This window comes from Rhinolophus ferrumequinum, chromosome 5, assembly GCF_004115265.2.
Source record: "Rhinolophus ferrumequinum isolate MPI-CBG mRhiFer1 chromosome 5, mRhiFer1_v1.p, whole genome shotgun sequence".
Lineage (NCBI taxonomy): Eukaryota > Metazoa > Chordata > Mammalia > Chiroptera > Rhinolophidae > Rhinolophus > Rhinolophus ferrumequinum.
Window position 1 is genome coordinate 78,213,352 of NC_046288.1, and position 27,773 is coordinate 78,241,124.

The 27,773-nt window shown below is 40.2% G+C and overlaps 1 protein-coding gene across 5 annotated transcripts in view; it reads left to right on the forward strand.

Moving 5' to 3' along the window:
- TAPT1 (transmembrane anterior posterior transformation 1) overlaps positions 1-27,407 on the forward strand; it is a 53,215-nt gene extending 25,808 nt beyond the window's left edge. For 4 of the 5 annotated variants that reach the window (XM_033106193.1, XM_033106197.1, XM_033106195.1 and 1 more), the window contains 11 exons: positions 4,207-4,369; positions 6,716-6,851; positions 8,355-8,452; positions 8,634-8,703; positions 10,216-10,296; positions 12,668-12,777; positions 14,157-14,216; positions 14,610-14,678; positions 18,201-18,277; positions 22,427-22,587; positions 25,213-27,407. In XM_033106193.1, the coding sequence (XP_032962084.1) occupies positions 4,207-4,369; positions 6,716-6,851; positions 8,355-8,452; positions 8,634-8,703; positions 10,216-10,296; positions 12,668-12,777; positions 14,157-14,216; positions 14,610-14,678; positions 18,201-18,277; positions 22,427-22,587; positions 25,213-25,430 (1,243 nt within the window). In that variant the 3' untranslated portion in view covers positions 25,431-27,407. The remainder of the gene's footprint in view (positions 1-4,206; positions 4,370-6,715; positions 6,852-8,354; positions 8,453-8,633; positions 8,704-10,215; positions 10,297-12,667; positions 12,778-14,156; positions 14,217-14,609; positions 14,679-18,200; positions 18,278-22,426; positions 22,588-25,212) is intronic. The other variant, XM_033106196.1, reaches the window with a different exon arrangement.
- Positions 27,408-27,773: the final 366 nt, after the last annotated feature.

The following is a 27,773-nucleotide window of genomic DNA, read 5'->3' on the forward strand; positions in this document are numbered from 1 at the left end:
GCTTACTCCACTTGTTTATGCGTTCGTATAGGATTTTCAGCTTTTGCAAAATGAATTGCCAGTGACTGCTATTTAACAGACATTTATAAGGAAGAGCTTTGGCCTGAAAGTAATGTTCAAAAGCCAATTTAGAGTTGATTGGCAGGGCTGTGGATAAGCTTCTTATGGTGTTGGAAATGCTTATCAGAGTGTTCTCTAAAAATATCTTAGCAGAGAAGAAAACAAATACTGGGACTGGTTCAAGTTGTTACAAACCAGATGAACTTATTTTGAGGTCGGGTGTTTTCTTATGCAGAGAGGCCATGATACATACAGATGTCGTTAAGATGCCACCTTACAAATAATTTTTGTTTTGCAACTTTTCTTTTTCATTGACAGGGACATTTATATGAAAACAAGACCTTTGTTTCCTAAAAGTTGTGCTGCTTTTATTTGACTGATGGTGTGGGGACAGAGTCCCCGAGAGCAGCTTCCAGGCTCTTGGCCTGGAAAGGTGCTGGCTCGATTATTAGATGGCCATCAGCTGTAATCAGACGGCCATGTGCTGTGGCTGGGTGGCCATCAGCTGTAATCAGACGGCCATGTGCTGTGGCTGGGTGGCCATCAGCTGTAATCAGACGGCCATGTGCTGTGGCTGGGTGGCCATCAGCTGTAATCAGACGGCCATGTGCTGTGGCTGGGTGGCCATCAGCTGTAACCAGTTAGACGTTAGCCACTAATACAACTGCTGTGGCTGCGTTAGGGGGTTGGTTGGTTGGCAGAGAAGCGGATGGCTGATTGCATGCGGATTGTGGATCATGTTGATCCTACTTCGTGTGTCTCGTCCGGCCGCCAGTGAGACTCGGGTGCAGGAGAACCCCTCGTTGGGGGTTCTGGTGGATGTATGCTTTTGTATCTCGACCAGTCGCCATCGAGAATATAGTGGTATGACTCCCCTATCTATGGCTCTGTTTTTGTTCCTTTTTGGGCTAACCATATCCTGCGTTCTGGTGCGGGGAGCAGGAGCTGAGACCCTGCATGACAGATGGTCCTGATTTTGAAAATCAGAGTCATCTCTGTAGCAACTAATTATGATAGATTTTCACCAGAGCATCGAGTGCAAAGAAAGCAGTGGATCCAATGGGCAACAGCCATATTTTTTCTCTTTTTAGAAATAAGGAGTAAATGTGATATGTTTTTAGTACAATAATTTTTCCAAATGAGATTACAATACAGTCATAAATTGTATTGTATTATGCTCAAAGATTAAAGGTACTGAGTGGTTGATTCCTGTAAGTTTAAAATTCCTTTTAAGGAAAAGTCTAGAATGGCAGGTGGTGGTGAAGAGCATGCCACCTGGAGTCAGGCTGCCGAGGCCCAGGTCCCTGCTCCCCACTTCCTGATTTACTGACCACGGCTGCAGGCACACTCTTGACGACTGTTTGCCTCATCTGTAAAATTGGGATGGTGATAGTACCCTCCTCAGAGGATTATTGGGAAACTAACCTGAAAGTATGCAGTGTGCCTAGAATGGTACCTGCCACATAAGAACTGGATGGGAGGTCGCATAAGGTGTTTCTACAACTTTTCTATTGTTTTTACAGCCTGGTTTAATCCTGGGCAACATAAAGCTCATAAAATTTATGCTAAATTTTTAAAATTTAATTTATTATCATCTTGGTTCAAAATGTGAGGCATTATTTTCCAATGTTTGGTAGCTCTAATTTCTAACAGTGACTTATATTAAAGATAATAGTTCTTCATAGTTATACTAACACATTGGTCCTTTGCTGCAAATGATTATAAGGAAATACAATTGATCTATACATTAAATAGCCCTTTATGTCTTAGATAGAAATGCTTTGACTAAGATCACTTAACTAAATAAATGCCAATCTAGTACCAAAGTCTCAAAGTATAGTTTTCTACTTAATTAGTTATCAAAATCATTTTGGTAATTAATGAAGATTCATTAATACCACCTTATTTTTCATTCCTATCGTTTTCTTTCATTCAGAAAGCATGACCTGTACTTAAATACAAAGGCCTACGACTATTGGTGATTAGTCGCACATAGTCGCACAGAGGAGACAGTCGCACATAGGCCAGGAGCCCTGGAGTGTTCAAAACGTCTCCTCCTCTCACTGTTTGAATTAAAAATGAGATTAGCTCCAATTCTCAGCAAATGTAATCCCTCTTCCATTTTCAGTCTTGTGGAGTTGAGAGCAGGGTATTGATAGTTGAATAGCCATTGGCAGAGATCTGTGTTCTGGGCTGGATGTTTGGAGACAGGAGACACAAGTTCACTCTGGGTTCCATGAGGAAGAAAGAGCCCAAGTCTACTTGGGAGAGGGAACGGAACTGGAGAAAAGGGGACAGAGAAACAATGAGAGAGATTGTCAACTTTGTCCTTGATGCGATTTCTCCCAAAACTTCAACTGCTGAGAATAATTGCATTCAGTTTATGATGAGGTCTCAAGACTTGGCATCTGACTTGGACCAAGTCTGACCCGTCCCCCTTTCGGCTGATTGGTTCAGCCCAGTGTCTTCCCAGCTACTTCTAGCCTTTCCTGGACAGTCTTTACAGAACTTGCCTCTTTTCAGGACTATTGCAGTATCCTGTATTCTCTCTGGGGACAGATGAATTCATTCCTTACTCAACCACATGCAGCGTGCCCTGTAGAAAACAAGAAAGAAGTTCTGTAGCAACTACTCACAGAGTTGGCATTGCTGCATCATCGTTACCTTGTAAAACAATGTTCCGGGTATCAGTTGGGAGACTCACACATTCCTTGTTGAACTCTACAAGGACCTTGGGAGGAAAAGAGCCCCTGACCCAAATGTGACAAGAGTTAGGAAAGCGCTCCAGAGAGCAGGTAGCCAACGAATAAAACACTTCAGCAGATAGCCCAGCTGGGAAGTGAGCTCACCTGTGGGGCGCTGTGACACTGTTGTCACGATGGGTGGACATGAAGAGATCCTGCAGCTCCTACTGAAAATATGCAGGGCTTTCTGTTGATGGCACTGTACATACATAACAGGAGATGGCATTTGCTGTCCTGAGGCATCAGCCCACAGCGCACGCAGCGAAAACTTCCTTCCCATTTTTGTCACAGAAGTTTATATCCAGTGAAAGAACTCCTGAACTTCTTCTTACCTCCTATACTTTTTGCTGTGTCTTTGTAAGATGTTTCCAGTCACAGTTTAGGTTTAGCTCTTCATACTCTGACCTCAGAAGTAAGGAATGATTCTGCTCATATTAATTAGGGAAAAAAACTATTTTCAAGTCATGTCACAGAGGGCTAACTTCTGTAATGTAAAAGCTATCTTACAAACCAGTAATAAAAAAGTATGAGCGAATTCACAGAAAATATGAATAGCTTAAATATATTAAGAAGATGTCGGTCTCCTAATGACAGAAATTAACATTGGAACTATACTAGGTACCATTTTTCACCAGTAGTATTGACAAAGATCCAGAAGTTGATCAAACACCGGATTGAAGCACATGGCTGCAGGCTTTCTCATGTTTCTAGTGGAAGTATAAATTAGTACAACCCAGCAGAGGGCAGTTCAGATGCTTCAATCAAAATATCAAGTGAACATAAACTTGTAATTCCAATTTTAGGAATTTATCCTATAGATATACTTTCATATATGAGGCTTGAGATATATATTGCATCATGGTTGATAGGTGCAAAAAACTGGAAATCTGTCAGTGATCTGTTAAATAAAACTACAGTACATCCACACAGAATTTCACTACTATCGAGCTATGAGTTCTTATGAACCAATATGGAAAATCTGTTATGCTGTTAAATAAAAAGTACAAAGTACAGAACCATGTACGTAGAATGCTAACATTGTATAAAAACGGCTGATCCAGTCGGCTTCGGGCTTCATGATGAGGCCAAAGCTTATGTCATAATCTTGGAAAGCCATTGCTTTAAAGCACTCTCCACAGACACCTGCCCTCTGTGCTCGCTTGTTAGGGCTGCCCACTTCAAATAGTAATTCTGTTGTAACATCTTTACATTCTGTACTTGGGCAGAAAATTTCACACCGTTGAGTAGCCAGTTATGTAACGTTCCTTGTTAGTTTGAAGTTTTTGAAAGATCAGCCAAATTCTCATTACCTTTGTATGCCAGTATATGTCCAATAAAGATGATTTATTTTGAGAATTTACTAAGTAAAACTCCTATTTTTATTACTTCTCATATGTTGCAGGGACAGACGTTTGCTGCAGCCTGCCCAGGTGTGTGACATTTTGAAAGGTGTCCTTTTGGTAATCTGCTATTTTATGATGCACTATGTCGACTACTCCATGATGTATCACCTGATAAGGGGGCAGTCGGTCATCAAGCTCTATATCATCTACAACATGCTCGAGGTGAGTGACGGCCCTCCCTACCCGCCGGGTCAGCCCAGCCCCCCCTGCACAGGCTTGGTGCGTGGCGCCGCTCAGCCCGAAGCCCGCCAGTACAGAGAACTTTCCTGCCGTTCTGGTCAGGGTGTCCTGGCCTTCAGTACGTGTCCCGTCGCTGGGGGACCTTGTTAAAAGGCAGATTCTGATTGAGTGGATCTGGGCCGGGGCTGGAGAGCCTGGCTTTCTAATGAGATGGCGCCTGCGCTGCTGGTCCTGGGACACTTACGGCCCAGGTCAGGGCCTGGCGTGTCCTTCAGAGGGAAGAAGGGTTCCTGCTGCCTACACATCACTGTCCCCTCGAGAATGTCAATCGTCAAACGGTGGGGAAGTTGGCTTGGCATATTCGTTGGAAACCCATGTCTACTTTTTGCTAGAACTTTGAAAATTATGTAGAAAATGATAGGATTATATACTACGTATGTTTGCTGTAATAGATTTATGTTTAAATTGCTTTGAAATTTTTATAGAGAGCAAATAAACGTGTTCCCCAATTTCTCTAAGTACTTCACATTTTTAATACAAAATATCTCAGTTTAAACTTAAAGCAGTCAGGATGTCACAGTCTGCATTTATATAAAAAATAAGCAGTTACATAAAGCAAAAAAAATGCTTTATTTATAGGCAGAATCTTAGTAAGATTTTTAAACAGTAAGCTACCCTACGTTGTATAATACATTTGCATTTTTCTGTACTGCTTTTTAGGAACATAAGTAAGGTCTGCCCGTCTTAAATTAGCCAGGAAGGGATTTTTCCTGATGAGTGAACAGATGGGTGACGTCGGGGCTGCTGGTCTTTGTGCTCTGAGGCTGCATTGCTGTGGTGCATGAGGGCTTCCCAGCTCGTCGCAGAAGACAGGGGACCCGAGCCATCCTCGTTAGTCCTAAATGCATTCACCCGCCACCCCCAGCTTCCTTATTGTAGCTCCATGCTGTACGCTTGCTTTGCCCCACCAGGTAGGATGCAGGCGGTGGGTGTGCATGAAGTCTGGGAAGCACCATAGCAATGCTGCTCCCTCCTTCCCCCAGAAAGAGGCCTGGGCCTCACCTCCTCTCGCGCTGTTTGAGTGCTTCTTCGTGCCAGTGCCCTGCTAGTCTCCTTTACTGCCTTCCCTCTAGGCGATTACAGGTAATGAGGGCTTTTCCCTGCCCCCAAACTTGATGTGTATGCCTCCTGACTCACAGAGCCCTCTACAATGTGGTATTATTACTATTACTTGGAAATAGGTCAAGGACAGGGATCCATGGATTGCTGATCAAAATGGTTTTAATATGTGCTCACTTTGTAGACTGTAGTTGATGATGTGCTTTAAACACAGTGGACAAGAGGAGTCCAGAGAGAAACCAGCTCCGGTCCTGCACACAGCTGCTGGTTGTTGAATGTCTCTAACCCTCGATTTCTCGTCTGTAAAATGGAGATACTGGGGGAATTGTGAGGACTGAATAAGACGGTACATAGAAAGGGCTTAGCACAGTGCAGGCATGCTCCCTACGGGGTAGTTGTTATTCCTTCTCTCAGCAAGCATTTAGTCGGCATTCCGTATGCCAAGCACTGTCTGAGGCCCTGCAGATCCAGAGGTGAACACAGCCTGGTCTCCTGGAGCTTACATTCTAGGGTGGGAGACAGACAGCCACCAAGGAGGAATCAGGAAAGATACCTACCGTGATGGAAGAGAACAGGGTGATGCCTTAGAAACTGTGGAAGCCACCAGCCATCGATGGTCGGGAAAGGCCTCTCTTACAATTGCAGTTTCAGCTGGGTCCTGGATGATACGCCTCCTTTTTCTTTTTTATGTGCTGCTTTTTATTACTTAACATGCTATATTCATGGAGATCAATGCCTGAAAATGTCTTTAGGAAGTAAATCTGCATACTATATTCTATATAATAAACCTCAAATTACAGCTACTGTTTACAAATATTGGGTATGAACAGAATGCTTCAAATGATATATTTGTCCTCAAGGATTTAAGTTTGAATCCTGAGTTTGAATTCAGAGAGTTAAAACGAGAGGAACTGTAATTTTGATATATCCTCTCCCTTTTATTTTTGCCATCAAGGAAGACTTTTCTTTTTACACAAACATAGCTAATTAGACAAAGTCTCATTCAAATAGCACAAGAATTTGAGCACTCACTGTGTGTGAGGAAGATACACATCAGTGAGTAAGTGACAAAGACCCTGCTCTTTGGAAGCTTACCTTCCAGTGGGATTTAAAAAGTCAGTTTTCTAGTGTTTGAGTTGCTTCTGAATTTTAGTAACATATTTAAATGGAATAGTAAGAAACACATTTAACAATATTTTTTCTCTTTAGGTAGCAGATCGTCTGTTTTCATCATTTGGTCAAGACATATTAGATGCTCTCTATTGGACAGCAACGGAACCTAAAGAAAGAAAAAGAGCTCACATTGGGGTGATTCCTCACTTTTTCATGGCTGTTCTCTATGTCTGTATCCTTTTAGGCATATCAGAAATTCCAACAGCCAGCGTGTATTCTGCTTAATTTTGTCTGGTTAACTGTTTCTCAGATTTAAAATTGTGTGTCTGTGTGTGTGTACCCTAAACACTAATGTGAAATGTCTGCTTTCTTTTGAGAAATTAGTTATAATCGTGATTGTAAATTAATTTAAAGAGCCTCCTGTATGCATGTTCCTTTGAACTGCTACAAAACAGTTCTATTCTCAGTGTAACTGATTATGTGGAAAGCTTTTTGAATGAAAGGATAGTGTTTATTGATAACTTTACATTTCTATAGCTCTATGTAACTTTTTTGTACTTATATTGGATTTTTTTGAAGTTGTCTTTAAGCCTATAAATTCTTTGTTACAACCTTCGGCTCAAAATGTATACAGTTCATAGAGAAGAAAAGTTTGAAATTGGTTGGGAGGAATTTTGGAGGTTTTACTCTTCCCCCTACATCCATCTTAAAGCTTTTCTTTTGAAGAGTAAAGTCTTTACTACTGTGTTTCCCCGAATATCAGACCGGATCTTATATTAATTTTTGCTTCAAAAGATGCATTAGGGCTTATGTTCAGGGGATGTCATCCTGAAAAATCATGCTAGGGCTTATTTTCCGGTTAGGTCTTATTTTTCGGGGAAACACGGTAGATATAAATAGTATGTGTGTGTGTACCCGTTCATATATATTTACACACACATCTATACCTACATTTAAGTTCCATGTAGGGTCAGAACCTATTCACAGGACTGTGTCATGTGATTTTTTTTCATACTGTCTCTTGATAGTATGAAAGAATTGGATTAATACTTGGAAAGTTAAGGGACTCAGTGGGAAGATTTCTATGAGAGTAAAAACTTGTTTCAAGTATAATGGACTAAAACAGTTACTGTTCTGATTTAAATAAACTCTTCTGTGTGTAATATGAATATAATTCAGCAATTTGCCATGTCTTCAAAAATGACACATGAAGAAGAATCTTAATTATCAGACATTTCTTACTGTCTTATATTCCCATCCCCTGAAGAACCATAAAGATCACTTCCAGACTTTTACTTGGTGCTCTTTTCTGCTTTAGAATGCAAATTATCTTAATACGGAATGTATACTGCTAAGTGTCTTCTTTCAGTATTTACCATAATTTATTCTATTTGTTTAACAAAAATTTTTAAGGACCTATTTCCCAAGCATTGTGCCAAATTCCAGAGATCTAGAAAGAACAAGACAGGACTCCCAGTCCAAGTGAGTGGACGCACAGAGGTTCATTGCTGCTTTCATTTGTTTCATATGGAAAGTGTAATCTTAATCCTGTCAAATTTATATCAACTGCAGCTAATAGAGAAATTATGAAGATAATAAAATACTATGTTAGACTTGTTTTAGAAAGCATGGTCATCTTTTACCCCATTATTCACTTTGAAAATTGTGTAGTATTATCTCTTAATATAATATGAAAACAGACTTAAGTTTTTTCTTTGACATCACTTACTGCTAGTTTTGCATGCAATTCTTATAATGGTTCAAGCAACAACTCTCAACGTAGCTTTTAACTCGCACAACAAGTCCCTGCTTACTATCATGATGTCTAATAATGTAAGTATGAAATTTTTATTTTACATTTTTGAGGTGATATAGGCACTTTAACAGCAATATTCTGGATGGGATAAATAATTTCTTCTAAATGTTATTTATTCTCCAGGAAGTTTTACATGTACTATGTCCATTTTTAAAACTGTTTTAATGATAAAGATGCGATTTCTGTTTGCTGTTTCAGTTTGTTGAAATTAAAGGAAGCGTTTTCAAGAAGTTTGAAAAGAACAACCTTTTTCAAATGTCAAATAGTGGTATGTACAATTTGATTCTACTTGCAGCTTTGTTCGGTATTATTTTGCAATTTATTCTGAAACTTGAGTGTCACATTTCATTTGGGCTACTGTTACTTTGACTTTAGCTGTCCTTTTTCTTACTCTTCAACATCTTTACTAAATTTGCATATTATATTGGTTATTGCAATCTCAGGATGTTTAAGACATAAAAAAATTATAAACATTTATATAGCACCTTACCATACACTTTCAGAAACTTCTCATGAATCCGGAAATTTCTTTGTAGCAGATGATATTATTCTATTCTACAGATGTGGAAACTAAAACACAGAGAAAATGTTTTGACTTTGCCAACTTCACTAACTACTAAGAGCAGAATTGTGAAAGCTCAGACCCCTCACAAACAAGGGCTAAGAGCTGAGCTACCCTGGAAAGGGAGGCAGTGCTCCTGCCTGGGAAGAATTTAGGGATTCGGGGAGACACACGTGGAAAACACCAGCTTGCTTACAGAGCCTAAGGTTTAGCTGTAGGATAAAAGTCCAAATCATTTGCTCTAACAAGGAAAGGTAGAAAAAAGAGAAGCCAAGATAATCTGAGGAAAGACTTCAAGGTGAAATTGAAATGCAGAGGGCTGTAGGGGTTCCCACAGAAGGGTGGCGTGGCGGGGCCTGGAATTGCCGAGGTACTGGAATATTCGGGAAACAGTAGAATGTGTACAGCCTTTGAGATGCATCACGTTATGGGAGTGATTGCTCTGGCCACAGCCCGTACCACTCAGTGCATGCGCACACACACATGCACACGTACACGGTGGGTGTGCCAGACTTACTGCAGACGCAGATTTATTTCATTTCTTCATTACATAGTATCTTAGACTGTAATAATTAAATAGCTTAAGAAGTGAAATGTGTCAACTCGCTGTTAAGTACGAATTTAGTTATTTACTTTTATTAAATTCTTTCAGACTAAGCTGAACATACTTTATAACTTATGACACTACATATCACTATGAAACCTAATTTGGGGGATTGTTTTTTCTCCCTGAGTTATATATACATCCTAAGAAATGCTATTGTAATACTGATCCTCTTAGCCAAAGGATTCATCAGGTCGGTGCTCTTACTTGTGCACTTACTATTTACCAGATTGGAAATAGTCCAGGATACAGGGGTTTTATGTTCCTGTTTTACTCTCTGCTTCTATTTTTTCTTCTATAAAATGAAGACAGTCGTCATATGTCCCTAAAGACCATTGGAGGAATCTGACTCAATCTCAATCTGAACAGATTGATGGTTTGAATATTTTTTGAAGTTTGTAGAAAACTGGATTTCTCGATACTAGAATTATGTTGGTGAAAGAAGTGGTTTACTAATATAACACCATCATATATATATATTATATAATATATATTTATTTTATAGACATTTGTACCTAATGTAATAGTTTTATCATATTCCGACTAACATTTATTTTATATATGCACTATGTTATTATATTATATGCACTACAGTATTTGTTAATTTTTTTCAGATATTAAGGAACGATTCACAAATTATGTGCTTTTGCTAATAGTGTGTCTGAGAAACATGGAACAGTTTTCTTGGAATCCAGGTAAATAACTTTTAACAAATACAATGGCTTCTAATTTTACTCTTGAACACCAAATCATTCTTTTAAACAAGATAAATGAGTATTGCAGAAAACTTTAAAGCATTCTAGCTGTTCTACTCTCTAGTATTAGAAATACCTGTCTCAGTGGAATGCATGGGGTATATTCTCTGTGATGTGTTGGGGTGTCACACCACATGACATGACACCATGTCCCATAACCATGTGGCGTCTCTAGCGCTAGGTACTCAGTGGGTGAGGGAATCCTGCTAAGAACCGCAGCTCCTAAGCCTCTTTTTTTTTTTTTTAACTGTAGTGTGCCGTGGTTATCTAAATAAGCCCAATTTTTTTCATTTTAGGGGCTCACCAGAACTTTTACTCTTTCCTAACATTTGTCTTTTACTTATTAATTAATTAGCATTTTGAATAAGGATAAATTAAAGAAATATAATGTACAGCAGTAAATTGTTACTTACATACAGCTCTGAATTATGGCTGACAGGAAGTTGCCAAGATTCCATGAACATTCACCATCCATTCAGTTGGTGTGTGCTGTGTGGCACATGTAAAAAGTACTAAGACACATTCGGACCCCAGGCTTATGGAAGAAATAGGTAATTACAGCACAGTCTAGTAACGCGTAAGGGAGCTTGGTGGGAGATGATCACGTGCTTCGGTATCTCAAGTAACTTAGAGTTTTCCAGTGTCTGACACTTTCATACAACTTCGTTCTTAAGAAATGAGATTGTGTTTTGCATTTTATTTATTACCCCCATACCATGCACAACATACCATGTTGTAGGCATTTAATAACTTCTTGTTAATTTATTTTGATTCATTATTGTTAGTTTTCAGGTACCTGTGAAAAATTAGAAACAGATGTAAAATGAGATGTATGATCTTGGAAGTATATTTCCACAAGTCATTTTCTTGTAGAAACCATAAAATCAAACAGTGTGTCTTACAGTTTGAGTTCTAATCTGAATGGATCCAAAAGCTACTTGTGGAGTCAGAGCCCCTCCTTCACACACACACCTAGATTCTCTGTGCACCTGGATTCATGGTTTATGAGTTAGTTAGCAGTGTGTCCACCCTGGTGGCTGGTCCCAGCAGAGCCCATGGGGATCAACGTCCCCAAGCAGGGTTGTCGTGCCAAAGGACAGTGTTCCCTAAGCCTGCTAACAACTGAATGCTTGAAGTCTTACTCTGTTTACAACTTGATGTTCAACAGATTATCTTAAGTTTTTGTTATCATTGTGGTGAATATGAGAGAGGAACACTTCTTTGTTGGTGAATTCATCATTCTTTTACTTCTTTTAGTTATTTTTTTTTATTTCCTTCTCTTTTTAAGAGTCTCATGCTCTACCGACTGAGCTAGCCGGGCGCCGCTCCTTCTCTTTTTAAACCAATGTACTATTGATGGAAGCTTTCCCTAAGTTCCCATGATTATGAATGACATAAAAATAGTACTAGCTCTTTCGTATGCCAGGCACATTGCTGTGCACTTTACCTCATTATCTCTTGTCACTCACATCATGGTGAAGTACGGATCTTTTATTCTGTAGGTAAGAAATCTGGCACTTAGATCATTAAGGAACCTGCCCAAGGTCATACAGCCAGTTAGTGGCAGAGTTTATGTTTAAAGAGATCCCTTGATTCCCAAACCTCAACATGGTGACAGACTCGCTGAAACTGCTTTGTCAGAGTGTCCAGCCCCAGCCGCTTCCCAGGTCCTGAATTGCCATAGGTCATCGTCAACATTTCTGACTTTCTTTTTGTTCCATCCCATTCTTACATCCTTCTTCAGGGTCTTAGGAAGTTATCTGTTTGCATTTTTTTATGGATACTTGACACTGAGTTGACATTTTAATAAATGTAAAGGTGAGCAAAATTGACAAATTACATCTGTATGACAGTGAAATAAATGATTAATCTATGTATTTGTCATAGTGATAAAAGAGGGAAAAAAATTGTTCGGTTGACTTGTCCCTGGTGGCACATGTCCCTACTAGCTATTTACTGTCACACTGAGGCATCTATAGAATGAAAGGATTTTATAAGGAACCTGCTTAATTAGTCATCCCACCAGCAATCCCATGTTGGCTCCAGGAAGGGAGGCAGGGCTCTGTTCCCCCCTGGGTCTTCCCTTAGTAGTACAAAGAAACTACAAAATAAATGTTGGTTGAATGAATTATCCTTTAGCTTGGTAAAATATGGCTCCTTTGGTAATTAATTGAATGCAAGTTCTCTCTCTATTATCATTTATTGAAAACATAATAGTTTTGCCCTTTGGATTTTAGATGTCTATGGTAGCCTCTGATATTATGAATTTTGTTCATATTAAGTGATTTGTCTTTTTTCCTATACTTTATAGATCATCTCTGGGTATTATTTCCAGATGTCTGTATGGTGATTGCATCAGAAATTGCTGTGGATATTGTAAAACATGCCTTTATCACCAAGTTCAATGACATTACTGCGGATGTATGTATTTTAAACATTTCAGTGTCTGATGTTGACTTCTGTAATATAAAGTTGTAGAAGGACAAGTTTAGGTTTACTGCATTTATGAAGATAATAGAAGAGCTTTAAAGTTAATAGAACTGCTTTAAAGTTAGAATTATAATTTTAACTTTCTAAAAATTATTACATTACTGAAAGTGTAATGTTTCAATATTAAACAGTTCTGGTGCCACATTTTTGGATGTCGGTGTGGAATGACTAGTAGTTGAGGTCAGAGTGTCACTAACTTACAATTAGTGCAAACTGTTAATACTACGTCATCTGTTTACTTGAACTTTTAAAAATCACATTGTTTGTATTTAAAACATTAGACTATCAAAACTTTTCTCTCTGGCTAGATTATTAAAGACTTTATTGTTAAAAATTCATTTTTTTTCCCCTGTGGGTATGAATAGGTTCTGGTAAGTTTTACAAGACAAGAACCTTACATTTTTCTGGTGAAAACGTTTGATGAAACAGAAATTTGGTTTGTATTGTAACCAGATACTCTGTGGTTTCCAGAAATAGACATGTGGCTGCAGGCTCATCTACCAAACTTGGGCGAGTTTTCTAGTGCATCCCTCATTCCTTCAGCAGTACCCAAATGAACAGTAGTTCCAACAGTGTTCTAGATTTTGTTTGGATTGTACTTTGTCTTACTCTGCTACTTATTTTATTTCAAAAGGCAAAGATTTAAAATCTGAAGCAGTTGCAACTGCTACACTATGATGATTTGATTATGGGTTTCGGAATGCTTTAATATATTTGAATAAAATACAATTTTACACTTTTCAGTAAAGCACTGATAAAGTGGTTTCACCGTTTAGTCTCTTGGCTTCCTCAACACAGAGTGATTCCCTTTTCATGGCATCATTTTCTCAACATCTGAAGTCGAAATTAATAGGCATGATTCAAGTACTCAGTGCAGTTTTCAGTGGAAATGGCAATTTACAGCACCTTCGTGACTGCTGTGTTCTAAGAAGGCGTTGTTATGAGATGTACAGTAACAATAATATTTTTTAAACTGTTTATTTAATTTAAAATTTTAAAGTTATTTTATATATATTACACTACTTAAAATACCCACTCTTCCCAAAATTCTAAACTCTCAGGATTATAATCATTGAGTATCCCTCTTTGAAGAGAAACCTTTAAAAGGCTTGTGAACATAACAGGTGGGGGACTTGAGGCTGTTTTTTATCCTTATTGTAGGAAAACAAATAGAGAAACACTACCCAGATATCTGCTTGGTTCTTAGGACCTTTTTCCTGGTTAATTAGCGAATATTTTCATCTACAAAGTCTTTTCACATGACGTATTTACACTGTATTATTTAATATTGGCTTCTTATTTGTCTTTAGGTCTACAGTGAATATAGAGCCAGCCTTGCTTTTGACCTTGTTAGCAGTCGACAGAAAAATGTGAGCATTATATCCAAAACATAATCTGGAATTAATTGACAGTGATTTAATTTAGTATGGAATATTGATGAATGGAAAGCTACATAAACTTAAACTTCTTACATAAACTCTGTTCTTGACACTAAATGTTTACAAATTAATAAAAATAATACTAATACTTAATATAAATAGGGTATGATCTTTACAGCACTGTAACAGTTAGGCAACTTTGTGTTTAAAACTTCTTATAAACATTTAGATTTCCACATCGGTTTACTAAATTACATAGTAGGTGCCTGGTTCTCTTCATGCTGGTAACCTCACCTGTTTAGAAAATAAGCTGATAAAGAGTGAATAGTACTTTTACAAATGCAGTTTAAATCTCATAAATCTTTTTCCCTTTCCTCTGTCCAGGCGTATACTGATTACAGCGACTCTGTGGCGCGGAGAATGGGGTTCATTCCTCTCCCACTGGCTGTTCTGGTAAGTCCACACTTTCCTCTTTTTCTAAATGTTTCGATAGCCATCATTATAGGATAGTAACAAATGGATTAAGAGTAAGTTTGTTTCAGAAGGACTTGATATAAAAATCAAAGGTAAATGACTTGGAAGGAAATTTTGTTTTAAATTATAGCATTATCCTTTTGGAATTTGAGCCATCCAATAGATAAATGATATTAAAGCACTGTTCTTATATAATGGCTTTTCTAACGGTGGGAACATTCTTTTGCCATTTGTCACTTGGCAAAGGTTTTGTTTTTTGAATAGAAATACCTGATGGTAGGCATTGGCGTGGCCACTGTAACACATATTGGTACAAGTATGAGTTGATCCAGCATTTCTAAAGGGCAGTTTGACAGTATTACAGAATAATTCTAGTTCTAGGAATTTATCCTAAGGAAATAGTTATAAAAGGCACATGATGATTTCTAGGCAAGGTTATACACTACAGTGACATTTACAGTAGTAAAAATTTGGAAACAAATGAAACAGATTAAATAAATTATAATATGCTCAAATGAAGAAATATTCTGTATTCATTTTCCAAAGTTTTTACAATGAAAATTTCTACTCTTATGTTTGGGAAATACATGTGTGTGTGTGTATACATATATATACATATGTATATATATGTATACACGTATTAAATAATAGCACTGAAATTTACTAAATCAACTAAAAAAAGTTATCAATTTTTAAAATCTTAATGAATTGCTCAGAATAGCCTTGTAAGTAGTTACTAGCCACATCCAAATGTAATAACGTTCATTAAGAAGACTTGGCTGGCTGCACTTGTATTTCATTATATTCCTTATTGTGTCTCTGTTGTCCTCACTTCAAAACACATACAACCATCTTTTTTGCAAGAGGTCATTTAGAGTTCTCCCTTAATGCAAAGTCTCTTGGAAATCAACTAGGAGATGGATAAAGAAGTTGCGGGTCATACCAAACGATATTTTAGACCAGCTTGCCTGACTTTTTTAGATGGTGGATGATGAATAGATTCAATGTCATTTAAATTTTAGTGTGACTCTCCAGATAACCATATCCTACATGTTTTCAATTATATTAGTGGTTTATTATATAACAAGATAGCCTTCTTTTGCTTCAGAAAAGGAACTCCTAGAATTTTGGAAAAATGGAGGATTCTAAAGAGTAAAATATTTAAGGTTTAAGAGATTGATAAAATAGAATATTAAAATTTTCTACATTTGTTTCCTATCGTTGGGAACATGATATGTACAGCATGAGGATAAAGCTAGATAGCCTGATTGATTTTTGTTTTAAAGAATTGGTTAGGTGATTGGATTTAAATATGGCCCCGCTTTGCCAAATAATGACTATCTAGTAACTTATTTGCCAGAAAACTCTATTCATGATGAGTATGAATTTTTTAATTTAGTATTTAAAGACTTTTTGTTTTTAAATGAGTTTTCATGGTTGTTATACCAAAAGATTTAAACTTAATTGATAGTTGATTAACAAAACACTTGTGGAAAACCAGTATTTTCGAAGGGGTTGTCATCACTATAGTTACACAGTGATCTATCTACTAGGTTTTTTCTTTTTGGTTTTTTTGTTTTGGTTTTGGTTTTTGGTGGGTTTTTTCTTGTGTTTTTTTTTTTTTCTTTTCTTTTCTCAAAATGACACCGTAGTTTTGGCAAACATCTAGGACTTTTAGGCATATACTAAGGTCTCAGCAATCAGTTTTTAATTGAGGCCCAAGAATGGCAATACTTACTTCTAAATGTTACCTTAGCTCCTAAAATGAATTCATATCCAAAAATAGTAGAAGGAATCATGTATTAAGGTCTCATGGAAATTAAGCTTCGTACTTATGTATCTTCAAGTTATCTAATGATATACTAGATAAAAATGAAGTCAGTTAAGCCTTGAATGTGATCATTGGTTTGCCTTTCATATTAACGAATAAAATCCTAGAGCCGTATTAATTTCCAGCACAAATGTTCGTACAACAGGTCACTTCCCCATTACAGGAAATGAGGAGGACTTCCGTATCAGTTTTCTCATGGTGAAACTTTATTGAACATATGACAGTCTATTCCATCTCCTCCCAATTGTTCTTTTATTAGCAGCATTTTTAAAGTATTGCTTAATGTGTATCTTAGGATGTTTATTTAGGATACCCTAATAAACTCTTCCATTTGATAGCATTACTAGATGAGGTCAGTTATTTTCCATTTCCGTGTAGCAGTCACCCTAGACCCTAATACAGGTTTCCCCCCTGGCTGAAAGTAGAGCATTTCTGTGAAACTTCTCATAACTTTACCGAAACGATGTAAATTGAAGAGGCAGTAGTTAATTTATGTCATTATTTCATTTACTACGATTAAAACACTTAATTAAATCCAGTTTTACCCTAAACATAACCTTCCAAGGTATCTTGAGCTATTCTGATACCTGAGGACACACCTTGCTGACAGATGCACAAAATAAATCAAGATAAAGCCCAGATTATCACACTGTTCACAGCTCTGGGGGCCTGGGGCTGAGATGCTGAGTGGCGTGCCTGGGGGAGGGGCTCGGTGGGCCGCTCTCACTGCTGGGGGTGTGAGCTGTCTCCAGAACAGCTCACTGCAAATCAAACGCTGAACGCTCTTTACACTTTACGCCTTTTGAAGTAAAAGCAAAAATTTCCTTTGGATTTCTTTCGGCTAGTGAAGAAAACAGGTACTAATGTAGGTCTTTCATAAAAACAGTGGCATAAAGTGCTCTTTCAAAAAGCGGGGAATGCCTATATATGGGTATAAAGCTGAAGCTATAATGTATGAACATTTTCCCCTGACAGATCCCACCAGATTCAGTCAGCAGACTTCCAAGGGTAGTGGTTTTACTGCTAGATTTCTGTGAAACAAGAAGTAAAATAGGTGTTCAACCATAACTATCCAACAGACAAATTTTCCATTCTGTATGTAATTGATTTTGTAATAGTATTTAGTTTTTTTTAAACAGTACAAACCTCTTAGGGTTTCCTTTTCTCCCTGCTCCCTGCGAGTCATTGGGGGGTTCTTAAAAAGAAAGAATAAAGGACAGAAAAAGCAAGAATAAGGGAAGTGCCCACTAAATTGGTTCTAGCTCTGGTGGGGATACCTGTAGCATGATGAATTCATTTGTATTTTCCTGAATAATGTGTCATTTTCACAGTCAGCTGAGTTGCATCTCTATACAGTATAAGTAAACATGTCATTCATGAACTAGGTGTAGTGTCTGACTTCAGAGAGTCAACAGTTGAACGTAGCATTAGCTACAGGCATCTGAGATTTGCCTAAACAACGCAAATCTACCACAGAAGGTTTCCCAAGCTGCCACAGTTTGATATGACTCAACAAATCTAGAACTGTTTACTTGGATTTAGACAAAGGCCACAGGTGTGTGCCCAAAGTGTTAAAATCATCATAGAGAATTCTATTTAAATATTAACTAATAACTCTGGTTGTGTGTTTTGTTTGTGTGTTTTTGTTGTTTTGGTTTGTTTCTGGCTAGCTCATCAGAGTTGTAACAAGCTCAATTAAAGTGCAAGGAATCCTGTCTTATGCCTGTGTCATACTCTTCTATTTTGGGTAAGATTAACTATTCTTGAATATGTTTTTGGTTATGCGGTAAAGTCTAAATGCAAGATGTAATGGAAGTTAACAGCGACCAAATCATACTCCACCCACTAACTGCCTGGGGAGCTCCCTACCAGCTCCTGCCTCCAGATGTGTTTGTGACTCAGTTAAATACGCTGCTGTTTGGTTGCATTGATAGCACGGTAGATTTCATTTTAATCTTCAGTGAAATTGTTTTCTTAAAACCCTTTTGCTTAGGATTTAAGTTTCACTCATATTTTCTTTTATAAAATGAAATCTGCCATTGCGTATAATTGCCTATGTTCAAAACCACTTTGAATTTCTACCGTTTGCCACATTAATGATTTAACACACTCAAGGCCTATGTCATATAAACCCAAAGAAGATGCAGAAATGTAGTTTCTTTGCCTATGACTGGGTTTGGTGAACTTTTATCTGTGAATTTGTTGGTCTCATTTAGCTTAAACTCTGGTTGGGAGAGAGAAATGGTAAGAAAATAACAATATAAAGTGGTGTTTTTGCCATTATTAATTTTCTCAAGAAGGGAATTTGTGATAAAGTACCCCGGCCCACCTTTAGATTTACTTAAAAAGAAAAAGGGACCCTGTCCCCACACTGGCTTCAGGAGTGCCCGAGGTGTTGAGGGTCTGGGAGACAGTCAGAGTGGAGCATCTCGAGGAGAAAAGTGGGGAGACAATAAACAGAGTGTGGTCGTAACTCCAGCCGTAGGTTCACTCAGACGCTTCCCCTAGGCTGAGGCCAGCTTTCCAGAGACACCTCTGTTCCCTGTTTCCCGTTTTGAGTGTGTTTCCCACATTTCTCTCTGCCTGGTGGCTGGCACACGACAGGTGCTCCGGAAGCTTCTGTCGCAGGAGCAGTCACTTCTCATTGTCTGCACCAAGCGTCAGGTGTGAGGTACATGCTCTCACACCTTCAGGACCGTGTTGCGGCCAATTTCAGTGATATCCTAAGCAAGGAATAATTCTGATCAGATTACACGCCCTTTACTGCTTTCTGTCTGAATCAACACGTAAATGCTTACTGCACTGAGGTACCGCTTCAGGTTGTTGACATTAAAAACACGAGATCCTTCTTTTCTGGTGTACCTCCCACAGCACCCTTCGAAGTTCTCAGCATTGTGCCTTGTTCTTCAGGTGGGGTTGCTATAATTGCTCTCATTTGTTTCACAAGCTTATCATTTTAGTGTTTTTCTGTTTGATGTGAACAAATTGGGATGTGAAGCATGTATATGCTACATCTGAAAACCTTTGTTTAGTTTCAGCTGCCTGTGCATAATACACTGAAGCGTATGTGCTCCAATCTGAGTTACTTCAAATTCACCCCCGGCCCCACCACATGTCACCTCTCTCCCAGCGTCTCACCGCTTCTCCCCTCGATAGACCAGGGAGGCACGTCTGCTCACTGACTTGTCCATTCTGTTGATTTACTCTAATTATCCTTGTACCACGGTAATGCCCCAATTATCCTCTCCTCCTTTAAAAACTTGCTCCAAGCCACCTAATCTGCAAAGCCTTCTTTAGTCCTCAGGCCCGCCCAGGAATCTCCCTTCAGCGAAAGCGAGGCCGAGTTCCTTGGGCCCCCTGACGTCAAACGCTGTGCCTCTGCCCTCCCTCCCATCTCCTCCCCCCCCCCCCCCAGCCTTTTTCCCTTCAGACGTGCTCTGGCCGAGCGGGGAAGGTAGGCCCTCACTGATGTGTTCAGCTTTCTTCAGCCACAGAAATTCTAGTGGAGAAATAGACAACAACCATAAAAAACAAATCATTGTACAGTGGTACCTCGGTTTCCAACGTGATCCGTTCCAGAAGCCCGTTCGCGTTCTGAAATGTTGGAAAACAGCCCACGGCTAGGCCTCAGGATCTTGCGCTCGGCGGAAGCCACGTGACGTGTTCGACTCTCGAGGTGTGTTCGACAACTGAAGCACTTACTTCCGGGCTTACGGCGTTAGTAATCCGAAATGTTTGTCAACGGAGATGTTCCAAAACCGAGGTACTACTGTACAGTGGTAGTTGGTAGTAAGCGTCAGGAAGGAAAATGTGGTAAGGAGAGGAGCGTGACAGAGGCGATTCCTTTAGAGAAAGCGGGCGGGGGGCCTCTCTGGTGAGCTGGTATTTCAGTGGAGCCGGGATGGCGGGAGGGAGAAAGCCATGCACGTGCCTGGGAAGAGAGCAGACTCGGCAGAGTGGACACAGAACAGGTCTGACGCGAGGAGCAGTGGGGCATCAGGGCAGCTGGAACGCAGCGGTCCAGGCGGAGCCATGGAAAGGCCCGGGTTTCAGCTCTGAGGGAGGGGTAACCACGGGGAGCTTCTGAGCAGAAGAAAACTAGCTCCCCTGGGCTTTTTGCCAGAGCCCCTCTGGCTGCTGTGCAGAGAATGGACTGCAGTGTAGCAAGAGGAGAAACAGGAGTCAGGCCAGGTCAGGAAGTTGGTCGTTGCAGGGCAAGGTGACTGGCTGGAATCGGGGCGGTAGCAGTGGGGTGGTAAGAGTTGGTCAGCCAGGGGTGTATTCTGAAAGGAGCCAGACAGGTCTGCTGATGAACTGACAGGATGTGAGGTATGAGGGAACGAGGAGAAGCGAGTGCAGTGACAGAGTTTGGGGCTCCAGAGTTAGGGTAATGGGATTGCCGTTTACTGTGACAGGGAAGCCCGTGAGATACATGCGTGGGGTTTGCTTTCTTTTGTTTTGATTTTGGGGACGGTTGGGGTTGGAATAAAAATGTCTGGTTTGGATCTAGTAAGTTCGCAGTCCTGTTAGACATCGCCTAGGCAGTGTGAGGAAGCAGTGGAAGGTATGAGCAAAGCTGGGGCCTCGGTGAAGTGGGGAGCGTGTGCCTGTGGGAGGGCCGCCATGTTTGCATTCCTGGGGTGCAGAGCCTAGGACGTGCAGGAAGTCTTTTTGATTCTGGCTTGGACCTCCCTCCCGGACCCTCCTCAGACTTTCCCCCGCTGACCTGTAACCTGCAGTTGCCAGGATTTCATCTTAGACATAAGAAGCAGCACCCTACTTCTTCACTCACTGAAAACCGGCAGTGGGGCCCTTAGTGCCATGTCACTTAGGGACCCCCATGTGTGAGGCGATTCCCGTGTGAAGAGTTGTTTGAGAACTTCTGCCACATTGTGTGAAATACCTGAAAATATCATGTACCTTTTGGCCTAGAAACCTCACTTCTGTAATTATAGCTATCTAGGAATTTATTTTAAGGCATTATATAAGTTTTCCTAATTAGAACCTCTTTAATAGAAGAAAAATATTCAAAATAATCTAAATATCCCAAAACTAAGGGCTCTGGGGGCTTTGTTATATGTTAACTCATACAGTGAAATGTTTTAAGTCCATTAAAATAATGTCAGTAAGGAACATTAGATGATGGGAAAAAATATTCCTGATACATTGTTTTTTAAAACAGCAATGATAATAAAAGAACACAATTGGTTGACTTTTCTGTGTGCCAAGCACTGTTCTGAGCACCTTTCCGAATCATCTCCTTTGTTGATTGACTGATTAAGAAACTCGTCAGGTCCACACAGCCTCTGAGTAGTGAGTCAGGATTTGAACTCGGACACTTGGCCCCCAGTTCTGTACTCTGGCCCCAAACTCCAGCCCCTACTGCCTTGTAAAAGAGACGCCATTCTGAACAGCGAAAAGGACAGGTGGGTGAATAACTCATAGCCCAACGACTGAAGGTAACACACCACATGTCACAGTTATTAGCACTGGGGTGTGGAATTATAAGTTGTTTTATTTGGTTTTTTTTTGTTCATCTGCATTTCCTAAATGTATTTGGTTTGTAATAAGAGAATAAATGTTAAATAATTTGGAAGGTAAAACTTCTAAGTGATATAAGAAGAGAATAAATGTTAAATAGTTAGAAGGTATAATTTTTAAACGGTCTAAGTTCTTCTTATATATTAGAAGAGAACTAAGGAATTTATCTTAAATGTCCTCCATAATAAAGAAGCCCCAGGAAACTCAGTCTTGGCCTAAGGAAGTCTCAGACACCAGGCTCTCCCTTTCCTGGGCCCGTCCTCTTCACCACGTCCCACTGCCTTCCTGTAGTAGGTGGCGTTTGCATGATTGAGATGAATTCCAACAGTGGTCGTTTGTCTCTTTCTGGCTGTAGGTTGATAACCCTGAAAGTACTTAATAGCATTGTGCTATTGGGAAAATCATGCCAATATGTGAAGAAAGCCAAAATGGAAGAGAAGTTGTTTAACCGTCCCCCCACCAGCACTCCCGGCAAACCCCCCAGCAAATCCCCGAGCAAGTGTAAACCCTCTCAAGGTAGGTTGGACTCTTGTCATCACTTCTCTGCATCATTTTCTGAAGAGTTGTCTGAAGTCCCCCTGGTAAAAAAAAAAATCACTGTTTCGTCAATGTTTAGCCAACACTTTCAAGATTTGATTTCACTTTGCTTAGTTGTTATTTTTAATGTTTCTATTTAGATCTCATCACAGATAAACCTAATGCAGTGCTGAGTTTTTAGTTCATTCATCGTTCAGTAGAGGATCAGTGAGCACCTGCTATGTGGGGACACGCAGTGGGACAAAAAGGCAGGCTCATTCTGTGTCAGGGAGAGGGGAGGAGCGCGCCTGAGGGAATATGCGTATGTCTGGTGGCAGTGAGTGAGTGCCCGGAGAAACTGAGGTGTGTCCGGGGAAAGGCAGCCTGATGGGGCGCTGGGGCGCTCCCCCAACCGCGGAGAGGTGGCACCTGCCTGGGAGGAGCGTCCCGGGCAGAGGGCCAGCATGCACGTACGAAGGCCCAGGGCAGGGATGCGCTTGGCATGTGGACGGACAGCAAAGACCAGGGTGGCTGCACTGGACTGGCGGATCCCAGGGGAGGGGGCTGAAGAAGGAGTCAGGGCCGCTGAGGGCTCTCGCTGACCCAGGGCCCTGTGGGCTGTTGTGAAGACCTTGGCTTTTACTCTGGGAACGGGCCACTGGGGACTTGGAGCCGAGGCGTGATGTGATCCAACTGACATTAAAAAGAATCATCCTCAAGCTTTGTGAAAAATAGTCAAAAAGGGTGAGCCCAGAGGCCAAGGGAGGGGCTGCCTGGCTCCGAGCAGAGGTTAGTGGTGTGGGCGGAAGGACTGAGCAGATTTCGGAGAATCTAGGGGAGCACAGGATTTGCTGATGAGCTGGTGCAGTGTGAGCAAGAGAGCGGAGTTAGGATGATTCCAGGGTTTCTGGCCTGGAACACTTGGAGGAAGAACTCGGACACTGGCTTATTAATTTTTCCTCATTAGATGGCAGCTCCCTGTTCAGTCGGGTATTATTAGTGTTCATATGACTTACAGTTGAAATGGTTTCTTTTTAAATGCGTGGCACCACTGTGTGCCTGGATGGTACAAAGGTAAATAAATCATGTTCTCAGGGCCTCCCAGACTGACAGGGACATGACACAAGTGGATAATCCAAATAGGTGACTGAGGTTATAAACAGGCCTGGAGGGGAAGGAGAGGTCCCTTCCTGGACGTGGTGATGCCCAACTAAATCTTAAAGGATGCGAAGAAGTAGGCTCAGGTGAAGATGGGTGGAGAGGGCCCCTCAGGAAGGAGACCAGCATGAGCTAAGTCCTAGAGGCCTGAAGAAGCATTCCGAGAACGAGCAGCTCCATATTCTGAGAGTAGAGTTGGCTCCGGGAAGGTACCAGGAGATGAGACTTGAGCTAGGCTGGAGTCCAGTCTGTAGGGAGGGCTGTGCTCATCGTGTATGTTACAGGGAATGAAAATACAGTAGAAGAAAACCTTGTATAATCCCTGGAAATAATTTTCCATTGTAAAGAACATGTAAGTACTATTGTTAACGGGATTGCCTACGTTTCAGCTAAGTGGATAATTCATAGTGGGTTCGCAGGTATCCCATTACGCTAGGCTCCTTGGTTCGTTCAGAAATTAACAAGCGGCAGTCTTGCTTTCAAGGAGCCTCCAGACTAATGGGGGCATGAACCTCTAGGAACATACTGCAGTTCGAGGCCACTGGATCCAGAGCCGTGTATAAGAAGTGCATTTCAGACGTGGCTCTGGGTGTGTGTAGAATGTCTTGGGGGTCAGGAGACCGCAGTCTGGACACCATTCAGGAAGGTATTACAATTCAGGCAGCTCGGGCCTGATGCAAGGATGAGAAGAGGGACCGACTCTCAAGACAGCATGGGGTGCATGGTGTTTTACAGCACAGCTGGGTTGGGGGAGCAGGGGACAGGGTGACCAGGAGAGAGAGAAGAACGCTCGTTCCCTCAGTGGTGGGGATGGTTTCAGCAGGTGTGTGTGCAATGTCAACACTCATCAAGTTTTTCTTCAAATATGTACAGTTTGTGGTACATCTTTTTACCTCAGTGAAGCTTCTTTAAGAACTGAATGTGTGATTCAGCTATTGGTGGGTCCAGGTCCCAGCCCAGCTGTCCTCCAGGCCAGGTTCTAGGATCCCTGTGACCCAAAATAAACATTTGGGGTTTTGTTAGTTGGTTTGTTTTTACCTCTGATGTGGAATGCTCACTACGTCTTGCCAAGGTGACTACACTTAAGAGGAGGAATGTGTTGAGAGTTTGCGAAGCCCTGATGTCCCGACTATAGGAGCTAATGTTAGTATTTCAGGTCTGGCAACAATCACATTAGGACTTGTTTATATAGGAGGGAGTTTGTTATGTAGGAGTTCTGATATTTCCAAGATCAGGCAATGGCGTTATTTGTGTGATATGATTCATGTACTAGCCCTTCTGTAAAATTTTGGGTGAGCAAACAGAAATGGCGTAGCCTCTAAGTTTCATTGTAAATTATGGCTGCTTATACAGCTCGCTTCTTGGTTATCATTTACACGGTTCTTCAGGACCGCTGCACTGCTGAGCTCATATTTATTATAAGTTAGAGGGAATCCTTTTCTAATTAAGGGCTCTGTTTTTCCACAGAAGAAAACCTGTCTGCCTCAGTCACCAGCCAGCCTACCCATCAAAAGGAAAATGTAATACCACTACTTGTGACAAGCAATTCTGATCAGTTTCTGACAACTCCAGATGGAGACGAGAAGGACATAACACAGGAAAACTCTGAATTAAAACACAGGTCCTCAAAGAAAGATTTGTTGGAGATAGACAGGTTTACAATTTGCGGAAACCGAATTGACTGAGCTCTGCGGCTCTGTGTGCCCAGTGCCACATCTCGGGGCAGCCAAGCTGTGCTACCAGGACAGACAGATGCTAAAAGGGGCACTAAAATATTTATTTAAAAACTTAAATTATTAATGGAAAGCAATTCTTAGTATCTTCCTTCCAGTAATGTGGTCTGACTGAAGGTCAGGTCACGGAACAGCAGCAACCTCCAGGCCTGACTTTTTGGGAGCTTCCTCCTGCTTGGAGAAGCCGCAGCGTCACTTCCGGGCCGACGAGAACAACCTCAGAGTCACTTTGCTCTTTCCGTCTGTGCTTCCAGAACATCGAACTTTGCCTCTCAGTCCCATCAGTATAAGAATATATATGTGGGAAACTGTGAAGCTTTCACCATGACATTACTTTCCCTTCTCATGCTATTTTCACAAAGTTTTCAAACTCCATTTCATCTGCCAAAGCATTTTAAAAAAATAATTAAACTTAAGTCCAGATAAATGTTCTGATCACCAGAATAATCCTTGAAGATGCATCTGAATTAATCAGAATAAGGCTACCTTAAATAAGACATGATGACTAGTAGCATTTTATAGAAAAAAGAAGCCCTACGCCAGTTTGTCTATTCACAAAATATTAATGAATGAAGGTTATGCATCACTGGGGAAATGTTTCATAATTTTTCAGTTTACTCTTTAAAGCAAAATGTGAGCTGTGTATTGTTTAATTGCAGTGGCTAAAATAGAAATTCCCTTACAGAAAGTTACTTTTTATACTGAAAAAGCATAGCAGTGTTAACTTTAATGTATAGTTAACTGGTTTCACTTCAAAACTAATTGCATCATAAATTGTTACAGTTAAAAGGATTTGATGTTGAATAGGCTGAAGAATTGTCAGTGTACAAAATTCCAAGTTGTTGGTGTAACTGGGTTTTTTAAGGAACAGTTTTAAAGTAAATATTTTAAGTGGATTGGGCAGGGTCCTCTTGCTTGGGCTCATAAAACACATTGTCCTTCTGTTTGGAGTGTCAGTGGGGCAGGGTCTGTGTTCTGTGGAAGAGTGTGTGGGGAGGTGTAACTGTGGGTGTGCCTGTGCTGGGGGTGGGGGGCGAGTCCAGGGGTGTTCGGGCTTGTGGGGCGGCCATCTGGCTGTGGGCGGATGTCTGTGTACGGATATTGGGAACAACAACCAAAAGGTGCTTTTTGGTTCTTGTTGAGATAAAAGTACATTTCTGCTTAATCACTAGTTGTGGCCTACATCACAGGACAGATTATTTTCCACATTTTTTCTTGAGAACCCTTTCTGCATTTTTATAAAAATTTTACATCTAATTTCAAAGTGTCCAGATGTCACTGTTAACTGTTATTTCCTTTGATGTTTTCATTTTGAAGTTCAGCTCCTGTGCTACTATTTCAGGGATATGATATTCAGAGGTAAATTTTAGGTGATTTGTCTGTTTCATGGGTGAAATGTAAAGCAAGCTTTAATGCATTGGCTTCTGCATTTGAAATACAAAAGTGAATTTTAATGTTTCGCATTAACTAAAGAAATCTGAAGGTTAATGTTCGCATAGGGTAAAAGAGGAACCTGTACTACAGAAATGCTTTTGTGAGACCATGCAGTATTTTATGTTAAAAATGAAAAGACTTAATTGCTTTGTGCATGTTTCAATGAAGCCCCATTTTAGATTTTTTTTTTTTTTTTTGCTCATCTTCTCCACCTAAAAGGAACAGTGTCCATGGTGAATGAGAATGAGTTCTGGGGAAAACTTGGCCAAGCATAGCCCTAATCAGAGCAAGAATAGGATGTGGGTATACCTTTCAATTCAGCTTGAGTTACTCTGCTATTGTGCTGTCACTTTCGAACATGGTCATTTCCTTTGCAAAGTACATTGGGAATTCAGAATGATGTTCATGTGTTCTGTTAAAATGGCATTCAGTACTAATTTTATAAGTGCATCTTGTGTGAAACAATAAATTCAATTTTGTAATCTTTTTTAAAAAGGTCACTGAATTTCTTTTGATAATGTTTACTGTTACATTTCGTGGAGAGTGAATTTCCCACTCTATAAAAGAATTTATTTCTAATTGACAAGTGACAGGACTATCTGGTCTTAATGGTGACAAAATGTTTGATTTTTATCTTTGTGGGGGGCGGGAAGGCCAGGCTTTGGTCATAGGCCTTTTATTATCTCTCACCAAATGAAGGTATTTGCATTTTATAGGTTTTGAATGTCACATAATATGCTTTTCTTATTTGGGAGTCAAGTTCAAGAAAGTACTTTGGTCTTAAAAATAATCTAAGGCATGAAATAGGTCAGACCCTTTACTAGCTTTTCCTCTGGAACAGAAGCATAAACACCAGGGGTC